The sequence below is a fragment of the Malurus melanocephalus genome, unplaced genomic scaffold, assembly GCF_030028575.1.
Source record: "Malurus melanocephalus ecotype Western Australia unplaced genomic scaffold, MMel_1.1 scaffold_240, whole genome shotgun sequence".
Taxonomy (NCBI): Eukaryota; Metazoa; Chordata; class Aves; order Passeriformes; family Maluridae; genus Malurus; species Malurus melanocephalus.
In genome coordinates, this window is record NW_026623472.1 from 1054080 (window position 1) to 1068087 (window position 14008).

The 14008-nt window shown below is 41.2% G+C and overlaps 2 protein-coding genes across 2 annotated transcripts; one reads left to right on the forward strand and one right to left on the reverse strand.

Moving 5' to 3' along the window:
• Positions 1–257: 257 nt before the first annotated feature.
• BLOC1S2 (biogenesis of lysosomal organelles complex 1 subunit 2) lies at positions 258–3915 on the forward strand. Its single transcript, XM_057375159.1, has 5 exons — positions 258–374; positions 1204–1320; positions 2155–2274; positions 2758–2862; positions 3371–3915. The coding sequence occupies exons 1-5, from the start codon at positions 323–325 to the stop codon at positions 3400–3402; spliced, it is 426 nt and encodes a 141-aa protein (XP_057231142.1). The 5' UTR covers positions 258–322; the 3' UTR covers positions 3403–3915.
• Positions 3916–4911: 996 nt separating this feature from the next.
• On the reverse strand, positions 4912–12464 carry LOC130578800 (cytochrome P450 2H1-like). Its single transcript, XM_057375158.1, has 9 exons — positions 12231–12464; positions 11094–11256; positions 10070–10219; positions 8171–8331; positions 7631–7807; positions 7054–7195; positions 6583–6770; positions 5980–6121; positions 4912–5653 (listed from the first exon to the last, which is right to left on the reverse strand). Exons 1-9 carry the CDS (start codon positions 12405–12407, stop codon positions 5472–5474), a joined length of 1482 nt encoding a protein of 493 aa, XP_057231141.1. The 5' UTR covers positions 12408–12464; the 3' UTR covers positions 4912–5471.
• Between the last annotated feature and the right edge of the window lie 1544 nt (positions 12465–14008).

Genomic DNA, 14008 nt, shown 5'->3' on the forward strand with positions numbered 1-14008 from the left:
TGACAGTGCTGCCGGTGAGCAACGAGCGGTCCGGCTGCCGTGTGAAGGGGAGATGATCGCACTGACGGCGCAGCCGCACCGAGCACAAACCAGCCGCTGTCGCTTCTGCCTTTGACAGGCAGAGTAACGTCGTACCACCTTTTACACCTCCGGATTTGTCTCTTTCCTGCGCCGGGTTCCCGCAGCGCTCGCACACCGCGCAGCGCCGTGGCCGCCCCTCAGGGGCGGAGGCTGCGGGCTCCTCCCTGCGCCGGGCGCGGGGCGGGGCCGGGCCTGGAGCGGGCCGGAGGAGGCGGCGGGGAGCGGGAGGGGCTCGGTCCCCATGGCGGCCGCGGCMGAGGGGCCGCCTGAGGCCGGCGCGCAGCCCCCCAAGCGTAAGGAGCCGGGGGTAGGGGAGGGCGGGTCGGGGCCGCGGTGTGGGGGTGGGCCCGGGGAGGTCGCTGCGCGGGCAGGAGTTCCCGGCGAGCCCGCGGCCTCGCGTGTCCCGGCTGGGCCGGGCTGAGCCGTACGCCTGCTGCTGCTGCTGCTGCTGCTGCTGCTGCCGCTGTCGCTGCCGCTGTCGCTGCCGCTGCCGCTGCTGCTGCCGCTGCCGCTCCGGGGCCCGGCCGTGTCCTACCCGYTCCGCCGCTTCGGCCTGAAGGAGCCACGGGCCTCGGGCAGCCTATGTGTGCGAGCGGGCAAGCGCTGGGGCAAGCGCTGCCCACGGGGGAAGGAGCGGCCTGGTGGGTTGGGGAAGAGAGGCCGGGCTKCTCTGGGGAAGGGCCGAACAAGGGCAGGTTGGGGTAGGAACGGGTTTGGAGAAGAAAGCGGTGACTGCCGCTGTGGGGGTCTGTTSTAGCCCCCGTGAAGCGGACTGGGGCAGCTGTGCTTCAGTTCCAGGTCAGTGACTAGAAGTAATCAGCAGCGTCGTGCACAGTTCTCCCCAAGTTCCTTTCCCGTCTAAGAATAGGAGGGGGCTAATGCTTGTGAGTGCAGACAGGCCGGGTGCTTGTCTCTTGAATGCTTCCCTATTTTGAAATAATGKTGGTGCTACTTCAAGGGTGCTGCCATAGTTTGTTCCCTCCTAGTGTAAAGTAGACAACTTATATGGAAAGTAGCTGCAGGGAGTTTGAAGGGGAAAAAATGGGACCATTTCACTTTCTGGTGTGTTTCTTTACTTGCTATAGTTTTGCCTTAACCCTGTAATGTCTTTTCCCTGAGTAGAGGATCCTGCAGTTGAAACTGCAGAGGAAGCTAAGGAGCCTGCGGAGGCAGACATCAATGAGCTCTGCAAAGACATGTTCAGCAAAATGGCCACTTACTTGACAGGTGAACTGACAGGTAAGGCACTGCAATACTGACCTGCTGTTTCTTCTTTCTTTTCACTTTCAAAAGTATCTGTTGTGTAGTTTCTCTAGAGAGTAACTATTTAGATCACATTTGGTAAGACTGGCAGTCCAGACCTGGCACRCTGCTAGGCTGCTAACAACACTGAGATTARTTATATTAATTTAATGAAGTCCTCRAATAGCACACATATTTTTCACAATAATTCAGTATGATAGCAGCAGCTTAAAAAGAAATTAGTCTTGAAGAAGTTTGTACATGGAAAATCAGTCAAGCAAAAGTGGTCTAGGTTAAGACAGACTAAGAGAGAAGCATTACAAAGAGTGGAGTTTTTTTTGGAGAGCAAGGATCTTACACGTTTACCAACATTTATGCTTTAGAATTAACTGTGCAAAATTACTGGAGCAAAGTAAACTGCTTATCAGGTTAGTGGATTTCATAGGCTCTAATTTTGAAAGCATTGTGCAGCACTACTGATTTGCACAGACTTGAATGGTATATGGTAAAGATGACCAGACTGGATTTATGCTATTGGTTTTGTAAACATAAGTGTCTAGCTGACAGAAAAAGAGTAGAAATGTGAGGACTTAGTAATTTTTTCTCAAAAAAAAAAATTAAAATGAGTTCCACAATGCAGTTGATTTTTGCAATTCAGAAAATGAATTGCATAAAACCTTTCTGTAGAGTGTATACTAATAACCTGTATTGCCATCTAAACTGCTGTGTTTCATTTAGCTGTTGGGTTGAAATCTCTTGTCCTCTTGAAGAGTCTGCACACAATTCAAACTGCATCACCTCTAATTGAAATAAACTTTATTATTTTTTAAGCCACCAGTGAAGACTACAAACTCTTGGAAAACATGAATAAGCTSACTAGCTTGAAGTACTTAGAAATGAAAGATATTGCTATAAACATCAGTAGAAACCTGAAGGATTTAAACCAAAAATGTAAGTACACCAAATAAGGCAGGGGTGTAATGAATGGTGCACTTGTTTGGGAAAYGAAGCATTCTAGAGTCAGAAGGTTCACAGTCCATTAGGTGCTGAAGGAAAGAAAATTTACTGAAATAGATGTGCTGCTATACAATGCTGGTCTTGTATTTTTCTTAACAGCTTTAGACTATGTAGACTGCTGTAAGAGAAAATACATCTGATTTTGTGTCCTGGTTTAACCCAGATTCTAGATCTGATAAGAATAGCACTTATTTTAATTATTATTCTCTTTTTACTTCTTTTAGAAACTAGACCATGCTCATAAACATTTAACATTTCCTGGAACATAGTTGTCAGTGTCACCATTTAATTTTGGTGCAGGGAAGGGAAGGACCTTTTGAACTGTCCTGTCTGAAGAATATAATAAATTCTTGTGTTTCACTTTGAACTGTTTCTTGGAAGTGCATAACTGACATAAAATTTTTGTACTTTTTTAAGATGCTGATCTTCAGCCATATCTGGAACAGATAAACCTAATTGAAGAACAGGTTGCAGCTCTGGAGCAGGCAGCTTATAAACTGGATGCATATTCCAAAAAACTTGGTAACTATTGTCCTCCATTATTAAGACCTAGCAGCTTAGTGCCTTCCAAGGGTATTTAAAAAGAAAGAGTGAGAGATATGTTTAACATATCTGAGCTGCAGAGTTGCCTGTGCTGCTTTTGAATAYAAACATTGTGTATGAAGTAATAAGCATTGAGAAAAGATTCATGTAACAAGTTATATTGCAGTGGACTAATACAGATGTTGTTAAACTACAGCTTATTGGTGAGGCTTGATTTCTTTTTTATGGTATGTACTGATTCATATTTTAAGGATTGATGTTTCACCTTGCAAATAGAGGGATTCATAAAGTTCCACCAGGCACCCAAGTCCCCTTGACTTAAATTAACATTATTGTCTGACTTAAGCACTGTGTTCTTAAATTATTTTACAATTATATTTGTCTAAATGCATTAGTAAAATGGGATCCTGAATGATACAGTAAATGAGCTTACAGGATGCAAAGCTTTTACCTGCCCAGTACTAAGAGGTGATTTTTCCTTCTGCAGAAGCCAAGTACAAAAAACTGGAGAAACGATGAAATTAAAACAGTCTACAAGCTGGATTTGGGCAAAGAATCAGACTGATCTCTGGTTTTGCACAACAGCAATTCTGTATGTTGACAAGGATTTGGTTACAGCTAACATGGAGACTGGGAACTTTTTCTAGCTGTTGAATACAGTGTTTTGTATTCAGGCTTAAGACTGAATAATATTTTCCTCTTCTCAAGGGGTATTGTTGCCTCAGTTTTGCAGTGAAAAGTAGAAGCTTGTCTTTAACTCACGTCTATTTTGGCTATGTGTGTGTTAGTCCTGTTTTCCACATTAAATACTTGGTCTAGGGAAAGTCTTCTGTTATCTGTGAAGACATTTTCTCCTAGTAGCAGCAGGACCTAAACTTCAATTTTTGCTTCACTGAGCTCTGTTGGGAAAATACCTGGACCTTTGGACTTAATGGGTGGGGTATTGGAAACACTTCATTTTGGTATCCCCTTTTATCTGTTTGAAATAGACTAATTACTATAAATTCACAATTAAAAACCTTGCTGCATTTATTTCTCTGGAATCTGAAGTTCTGTTGGAAAGATTATGCAAGCTGTTTATTTTTTAAAGGGATCTGTTAATAAAGACAAACATCAAGCTACTGGGGATGATAGAAGAAAGCATGTTTTAAACTGTGCATGAGGTATTCCTGCAGTTATATTCTTTGACTGACTGCACCTTACGTGAAATTTCAAGACTTTAGCACATGCTCAGTTAACTTAGCAGATCCTTTCTCTTTTTCACCGGTGAATTTTGATGTTAACAGTTTTTGAAGTGTCATGCCTTGAGGAAAAAGCTGCTTCTTTACTAGGTTAACCATGTTCCAGATTGCTGATTTGACAGAGCCCTTCCTACTGAGCAGATTTTCCTCCTACTCCAAGGATATTTTTTTCTGTACCTATTGACCTAAAGTAATTCAAGCTTATTAATCTTTGAAAGCAAACAGCAAACAAGTTCTTCCTGATTCACATAAACAGTTAATTCCACGGTGGTGATGTTACAGTTGCTGTCTTTTCCCACCGAATACAGATTCAGCTCTCTGTCTTCACTGCAATCACTATATATTATATATTGATGGGAATGTGATCAATACAGGAAATACCAGTCATGGATTTATACATGTTGCTTGGCAATTCATGTAAACTTTATTTATGATTTTTTTCCTGATTGTCACATTGCTGTAGTGATCTTTATGTATTTCATAAAATAGTGGAAAGATGCAAGTTGACATTCATCTAGGAAATGGCACTGGTTGGATTCTGGTATTATTTAATTTGTCCTTTTTTTCACAATGAAGAGCTGTGTAACCTCAGCTGGGGTTCTTACAGGTCCCATAGGGGCAGTGCAGCTTTATCCCACTTTRAGAATGGAAGTTTATAGGTCATTAGCTCATTCTTCAAGCCATATGACTGAGTGRAATGAAACAGTCAGGTGTGTGCAAGACTTGAAAGACATTTTGGAGTATAAGCTTTGTGAATACAGGTTTTTCAATAAAATATGTTCTGGGATCTCTAAAAAACAATTCAGCATATTACTTTATTTTGCATTATAAATTGTAATTYCACAAACATTCATTATAATCACACACAAGGTGACCCATCGTCAAATGCAAAAATACTCTGCATTTATGCTTGCCTTTACAAATAGATCACAAACAAACCAAAAGTACAGAGGGGAGAGGACTTCAAACATAGTGTAAAAACCCTGGAGTAGGAGAGTGTGTTCTTGCTGTGCTGAGAGAATCAGGTGATAGGGACAGCAGCAGCAGGGCTCTCAGAGAACTAGTTCAGACAGCCTGGCATGTTAGGAGCCAGACAGGAACCAGAGCTGGGCGAGGTAAATGCAGAGGAGAACCTGTATGGTTTTGCACAGGCAGCTGTGTCCTTCCCTATGTGATTGTCTGCTCAGTTAAGAGCTGGCTGTGTTGATTATAAAAGCACCATACAATTTTCTTTTCTAAGCACTCCTCTCTCCATGAAGCAGCTACCAAATGATCTGAGTATTTCAGTCTCAACGGGCTGGGGAATGACAGTCATGGGTTTGGGAGCTGGCAGCTGTCTTCACTTGGTTAACGTGGAACAAAAGAGATCTCATAGTCTGCGGGCATTCTTGCCACACTGGTGGTTACTGGAATAATGTTAATGTCCTTGCGATCTATAACAGGCTTCAAAGTAAAGTTCTGCAGGATGGATGTTAAAAATATGAATATCTCCATCCGGGCCAGACCTTCTCCTGCACAGATGCGTTTTCCTACAAGCAAAAAAAAAAAAAAAAATTAAATTGAGGTGACAGTCTGGTTGCTCTTGTTCTGCTGCTGTTTAATGTTAAGTTTGAGAGGCAGAAGTTGCATGGTTGAGTCCCATTCATATACATCTTGTAGAAGGCATTGGAGGAGCTTTTGGTTTTGCTAAAAAAGGAAGTCAACTGAAACTAGTGCGCAAGTTAGAGCTGCCCAGAAGTGACTCCAGCAGATGTCACCTGACATCACTGTGCAGACCATGGCAACAGAGCCATGAAGCCTTCAGAGAGATTCCAGGAGAGGATAGTCTAGGATCTGAAATAGCAAGAGCTCTTACCTGTAGAAAATGGCATGAAGTGGTCACTCTTTTTAAAGGTACCATTTRCATTCAAGAAATGTCCTGGGTCAAATTTTTCTGGATTTGTAAACTCCTTGCTGTCATATAGGACGGAACTCAGCATAGGGATTATCATAGTGCCCTGAATTAACAAAAAAAKAAAGGTACAATGGAGATATGTTAAAGCAAAGAGGCACTAAGAAGTTCCCAGAGTTAAATAGAAAGGTAGTCAGAGTTTAACAAGTTTTAATGAACATTTAATGCATAAAAATATATGACATTTGTATGGCAAAGATTTTCTAAAATTAATTCTAATGGTGAGTCTGTTTAGAGCATTTAATATTGCTTCCAAATAAATTATAACTTGCATTTATGTGAAGAAAAAAAATAAAAAGCTTGAACTTCCTCTTCACACAGAGTATTAAAAAGTATTTTTTTCCTAATACAAGGGGTTGGACTCAATAACTTCCAAAATCCCCTTCCAAAAAACAAAATTATTTCAATTCAAGATCACGTTTCAGTGCTTTTGAAAATTAAATGAAATACAAAGAACAGAACACATCATTGTTTTCAAGAGACTGATGACCTTTCTCTGGGACAGACCTTGGGGATAAAATAGTCTCTGAACTTGGTGTCTCTGATCACAGCATGTGGGACATCAAGAGGAAGGAAATCAATGTATCTCTGGATTTCATGGATCACAGCATCTGTATAGGGCATCTGGCTCCGATCTGACATGCAGGGGCTTCGGTCCCGGCCAATCACGGTATCAATCTCCTTCTGCATTTTCTCTGTTAGGAAATAAGTAAGTTTTAAATTAACAAGTCCCCCATTTTTTTTTGCCTAAACCTTTCCCCATATTTGCAACAAAATTTACTTTTAGCACACCAGGAATATATGAATATAGTTAGTGCTAACATCTCCTTCCCATGAATAAAACTAAGACTAGTACACATTTCCACACTGCAAAGACTGATTTCCTTAGTCAGGGGACTTTTGCCACAAGTGGTAGTGACAGGAATTGCCCAAACTGATCCCACAACCTATTGAAAAGTTTTAAACTATTTCCATTACCTGTTATCTCTGGGTATTTATGGAGAATCAGCATTGCAAATCTCAGTGTGAKGCTTGTGGTCCCTGTTCCTGCAATGAACAAGTCGAGTGTGGTTCTGCTCAAGGTCTCAACCGTGAATTTTGTGTCATCATTCCCTTTCTCCTGCAGGAAGATTAGGCAGAAGGTTTTGAATGACAAAGCTAAGAAGCTTGTTTAAAGAGGGAAGTCCTGTATGCATAGTGTAGGTTTATAAACATATCTAATGTCCTTTCAAAAATGCAACACTCACTCTCCAGAACACCAGCATTTATGGGGCATTTACTGAATAATATTATGAGCATTTTTTAATATGGAAGGAGCATTGAATTACATTAACCACATGGTCTTCAGTGCTCCTCACTTTGGCTTGTGCTGTTAATTCTGTGTTTAAAAATCCTTGATAAGAAAATTGAGAGGATAAAATTAAGTCAATGTGTCAAGAAGAGCAAGTTCCCCTTCGTATTTGCAAAAGCCCAATGCCTCGTCTCAAGTAAAATGAAAATACATGATTGAAGCAGTGATTTCCTTATAATCAAATAATATGAGCTCTTATAGTACCTGTTCCATTTTGTTAAGAAAAGCATCAATAAAATCTCGAGGACAAGTGGGATCCAGGGTTTTCTGGTGTTCCTTTATGATATCTGTTGTGAATTTATCAACTCTTTCAAAATTTTCCATCACTTGTTTATGAGGTCCAGGTAGATAATCCATGACAGTTGGGAAGAAATTATATAACTGTAAAAATAAAATTATGAAAAAGTGCCTTCTGATTAAAGTGGATACAATACAATAATACATGGGGCAATGAAACTGTTTTGGATGGAACAGTAGATGTTTATTACACAGGATTTTATTGCCATTTACTTTATGCTTTCACTACATTCAAGGATCGACAGCACCTGAGCAACTTTTACAGTGAAAGCCTTTGGACAAAYAATGGGAATTCCATAAAGTAAGAAAAAAAACTAGCAGGGATTTGTTATTTAACTGGGTTTTTTTTCAAATTTAGGAAAATCCACTGCAATTAAAAACTAATAACACAAATAAATATCCATTGATAAATAATAGCTAACAAATGTATTAAATAAAACCACACACCTGGACTTGTAYATTGGTCTGGAGCCTGTTGTTTTCCTCTATCCAATCAATTAAATCTAGAAATTTCTTGTCCTCATAGTCAAAGCGATCCCCAAAGACGATGGAGCAGATGATGTTGGAAACAGCATGGATTAAGAAATTTCCAGGGTTGAAGGGTCGCTCTGCAACAACCACCATAAAAATGGGTATCTTGCTTTCAGTATTTCATGGATCATCCCCTCCTTTGACACTATASAGTAGTTTTCCATCCACTGGAGATCCAGAGTTTTGCAGTTCTTTGAAAGGGTGGCGAAAGGCTTATCCAATTTACATTTCTYTACTTGAAATGAACTATTTTCACTCTTAGAATGGGTTAAATATCTCTTCTCCTGTTGTCAGCAGAACACTGGTCTGAGTGCCTTAGTTCCTCTTCAGCTGGTACATGCCTATCTGCCTTATAGACTGTTTATTAGAAATAGCCCAGAGAGTCCCATGAAACCAGGAGAACTTTGCCTGAACCGTGTGTTTAGGTTATTGCACTTTCCTTATTAACTTTATTAGCATAACCTCAGTTGTATAACCCTCTCTCTAGGGTTTAAATGCTTGTGATCAAAGTCTARTTTTGATAGCACAGCTGCATTAGCTTCTATGAAGAGAATTATAGTCTAAGCAAAAAGCAAGATTAGACCCAAGAAAGAAAGGAAAGCTATAATTATAGACAGTGATARAGTGCATCTCAACGTTTCAAGGGGAGAAACAATAACATGAAGAAAAGGTATAGAATCCTGAGAGCAAACCACAGAGAGAAAATGTCAACTTGGCAGCAGCCTATTCCAAGGAGCAATGGCACCGATTCTTCTCTGCCTGACTGGTGACTCTGTGGCCATTAAAGATTCAGCARATGTCTCAGAGGTGGTGAGTATATTAATACTGAATGTAGAAGACACTAGTCGTATCYATTTACTAATTGAATAAGGGTAAATAATGGATTTATACTTTTCAGTTGTATGTTTCTTGCTTGCAAAACCTTTCAGTACAGAGTAAAAGATGCTGTAGCAAGGTGAGCCAGAGTTACAGGCTTGCATAAGGGCATAAGAAATACAGTATTAATGTGCTAGTCAAAAGCAATGCARGTGAGAGTGTTTTCTCTGATTAGTAAAAGGAATGTTTATCTGAGAAGCCAGATTGAATTTTCTAGTAGTTCAYGAAAAACAGTGATTCTTATCATCCTTTTAGATCCATCTGCTTTTCCTCTTGCAGAACAGGCATGCATTGAGGGCTGGCAAGGAAGCCTGGGGTCCAGGCTGGTACTGCGCCACTGTTAGGGGAAATACTTAGAAGTAACYTTGACTTATATACTACCAGAAAATATGTTTACAGGTTAAAACCAAAGGGCTAACCTTACACCCTCCCCTCAGGAGCAGCTTATATCCCTTTTCCCATTGGACAGCCCCACCATTGTCTAGTGTTCAGATGGACTGGATCCAACCCCAAATATCTGCAGATGCATTCTCTGGTCACCCAATTCTTCRGGATCTGTTCACACAGAGCTGCAGGAGACAAGGTGACGAAGAGCCTACTCGGTTACCCGACAGTGTCCAACACTGTCTCCATGGCTGAATTCCATCAAACCCTTGGCTCAGTGACAAAGCTATTCCTTTTGCCACGCCCTGTCTTGTTCTTCAAGCAGAATTGTTAAAGGTCACTTTCCAAGCCTCTCTCCTTTGTCCTCCATACTCTCATAGTGCCTTTGACTGACCCACTGTCAGGCCTGATAACTTTGTCTGCAGAAGCAGAGGGCAGAAACCGCAGCCAAATGCCCATCCTTGGGACATTGATTTTGTGAAGCAGCCCTATACCCCTCATTGTCTCATTGCAGATATGCAAACTGTCTCAGCAAGCACAAAGTCTTTATCCTACCATGTGTATTCTTGATYCTCTCCACCAGAAAATGAGCTTCCTCCTGGATTCGCTCCTCAATGCCCTTTTTCCCCATCCCGAAATCCCGCAGGGTGGTGATTGCAAATCGTCGCAGCTGCTTCCAGGTCTCCCCATTGCTGGTCACGATACCTGGCACAGGGAGGAAAAATAGATCTTCATGATGAAACTGATTTTTTTTCCCTCAGTGGGAACTACACAGTTAAGTACTCAGCATGCAAAAACACCTCTCTGTGGAGTCCACTGCAATTGTTATGTGCACAAAAATGTAACTTCTCTGCAGTTCTGAAGGTGACAAATTTGACCCACCTGTCGCAGCACTTTTCTTCAAAGTGACTTGATCCCCAAAATAAGAAAAACTATGTTAGGAAGTAAGTGAGAAGGTGACGCTGGTACTGAGTTGATCTTGGGCACAGCCACAAGGCTTTTATACTGTTTTTTGGTTTTTTAACAAACTAATCAAATATTCTTCCATGCACCTTTACAGAGCATATCATCATTGACAATACCATTGGTACAGCTCTATATATRTAATACCATGGAATATGCACTATAAATGCCATACCAGGGGCTGAACTGGCGAATAATCTCATGACCTAATCTGGAGTACGGCCCTTACTGAGTCAGCCTATATTATATCTTTGTTGTGCTGTGGACTTTACTTTTGCTAGTTCCTTAGTTGTGTGTATATTTATTTTCAGAAATGGGAGAATTAGCATATGACCTTAGAGGCACATTGAACRTACAAAATTTTAGCCAGATCTTGAAGCATGCTGAAAATAAAGAGGCACACAGTGAAGCCATCTTGGGACCTTGAACAGCTCTCCAGGGGACCAGTTTATTCAAGGATCCAAGTAATGAGTTGGGCTTTTGGTCCTTAATTGTTAATTTGTCTGCATAAAAGTAGTAAATTAAATCTACCATTCCCTCCTCCAGTGCTCTCTCAGCTGTGTTCTTGAAGCACTGAAAACATCTGTTTTGTTTGCTGGCATTACCAAGGACATACCTGTGCCTTTGAAGAGTTTCTCAAACAGTGGTAGAATGTCTCTTCCACTGAAGTCATCTCCTTGGTCAACCAGAGCTTCTTTTACAGCATCATAGCCATASAGCACCACAGCCTTTTTCGGGCCTAAACGTACTGTGAAGACAGGACCATACTTCTCACTGAGCTGTAGGAAAGAAGAGCACAAAGAGCAACATGACTGAATGATAATCATGGGAAGTCTGTAGCAAAGAGGTCTGAGAGGTGATGTGCCATTGCCCCAGAGCTGCTGAGACATGACATTGATTAACAACTGCGCAGAGATCTTTCAACTATGCGTTACACACAAGGGAAGAGGGAATTTACAAGAAATAGGGAATGTGAACATAAGTGGAGAGTACCCAGTTTGAATCTGAGAAAAGAGATTAGCCCTTCATGGGGCTAGAAAACATTCAGGAATGCCTTTCTGCAGGGCATAGGGGATARCAGTTTACATGAGCTCAAAAACCATTATATACACATACAGAAGAAAATGCCCAAAGGGTTTTTGAGCACAAACAGCAAAGCTGTCCTTTAAATGGGTATTTTTGCCATCAAAAATGGCAACAGTCAGGGAAGGGAAKGGATAGCACAATTCATCATCAAACTTTTTTTTCTTCAATTCCTKTGYTTGCTRTTTGCACTCCCTGGAGATCCTACAYACATGCYAGSGAGCAGTGGCAGCGAGATGGAGCAGGGTTCTGCCCCAGCAAGGGCCAAGCTGTGTTGCCAACACGGTGAAGTGTTGGGCACAGGAGGATTATATTGCAATGATATCAGTGCCTTGATTGCAAATCCACTGCAAATTGTAGATTGTTGCACAGACTGTGAGGCCAGCACAGGACTCATTGTTAGTATAATCATTGCAAATATATAGATTGACTTGCAATATATAAACTTAGATATATATATGTAGACTTGTAATAYATAGACTTAGAGACATAAATTATTGCAATATATAGACTTCTGAAGGATGTATGCCTGGAAAACCTTTTGTTTCTGCTTGARTCTAACATTTGGTCAATGCAAATTAAGCTTGTGAATTAAGCTGAGACCAGCAGGATTGGACTTGAATTTATATGCAATGAGGACAACATAGCAAAGAAGGAGGCGTTCCCTTACCTGCTTCAAGCTTTCAGGCAAATCCCGAGGGTTCAGCTGGAGCAGGTTTCCAATAAGGGGGAGTGCCATGGGACCAGGAGGCTCCTTCCCTTTTTGAGATCTGCTTCTCCATGTGGCAAAGAGAAGGCATGAGATGCAGATCAGCAAGAGAATACCGGTCATTCCCAGGGGCTCCATGGTGGGCTGAGGAAAAGAAGCCAAGCGTCAGAAAAGCCTAATGTTGGACCTGTTAATCCACGCTTATTTATATGCTRTGGTACCAAAGGACATGGTTGAAATTAGCCAATAGTGCCTTCCTATTCCTGCTGAGATATGAGTTTACTTATTAATCTGCTCATGATAAGAATGAATGTTATTAAAGTTGACTTTGTGAGTGATGTAATAGTCCTAAAGCAATGGTAATTCAGACCCAGTGARGCTACAGTAGGGAAACAAATAAACAAGGGATGAGGACGTGTACAGAGAAGAAGATGGTAATTGTTGCAGCTTAAAAAGGTGAATGGAAGTATTAATGGAATTAGGAAAAAAAATTGTTTTCATTACCTTAGGGAGTCTCTGTGTAATAAGAAAGAGATATGACATTACTCTTAGAGTAATCCTGAATGAGAATCTGCAAAAGAAAATTGGTTATCTCTGTTTATCTCTGATCTATTAAACTGGTGCTCAAAGACAATGCAGTGGATAATGTTGGCAAGAAAAGTGAAGTGTGTCAAACTGTTACAGATTATTCTGATTTGGAAGGGATCCACAAGGATCATCTAGTCCAACTCATAAATGAATAGCCCCTACAGGGATTAAATCCACAACCTTGGCATTATTAGCATCGTGCTCTAATCAACTAAGCTAATCAGAGCTCTCTGTAGCAAAATCTCTCTGGACAGTTCTGTTTGTAACAGCTTCCTTTTCCCCTGACTTCTTCCAGTTTCCCCTGACTGCAAAGGAAGGCCCTGGAGACATGTACAGATTTACATGTCTGACTGCTAAGGATCTCTTTTGAGGCAAATGACTAATTCCCTGCTCATCTGTCCTGGTCCTAATGAGTTTTTTTTATCAGCAACAAATTCTGCCAATTCTAGTATAATGGGCACTGCTCTGAATACGGCATACCAGGGTATTTAAAACTAGAAGTGTGCAGATGAGTGAAATTGAAAGGAGCCTTCTAGACTYTGGAGGGATGATTATATATTGCTGAGAACAGTCAGTTTTATTGTCACCAAAGAAAAGTTCTAGTTGTTTGCATTTTCTTTTCCTTTACTTTTGTAGATAAAGTGCCTTGAATTCCTCTATTGGCAGCCCTGAGGGATGAACAACTGCTGTGAAGCCTAATGCACTGGAAAAGCAGGGCTTTGCTTGGAGCATCATCCCACATCCGGACATGGCTTTTTTGTTATTTATCTAATTACTTACTTAATCCCTGGAGGGTTTCAAAATGGTGCTGGGAGTAAAGCCAGGGCTGCTTAGAAGGATCCCTGAGTTTAACTGAGAAGAGATTTAACTGCCAAAGGTCTTGGATCACCTCTGATGACACAAAGACAGGGATTATTTGAGTGTGAAAGGCTATTTGAGTATGAAAGACTTATCTGGGTATGAAAGACCCGTCCTGATCCAGTTCACATTTATAAGAAGTMCCTAAAAGACTCTGATTTCTTCCCAGCTGTCTTCCCAGGGTGGTAGGAAAGCAGATGCTGGGGCCTCTGTCTTGGTACAAATTGGCACCATTCTCTGGCTCCACCTGTGAATTTAATCTCAGATTGAGAGGATGGGATGCTGCAGTATGA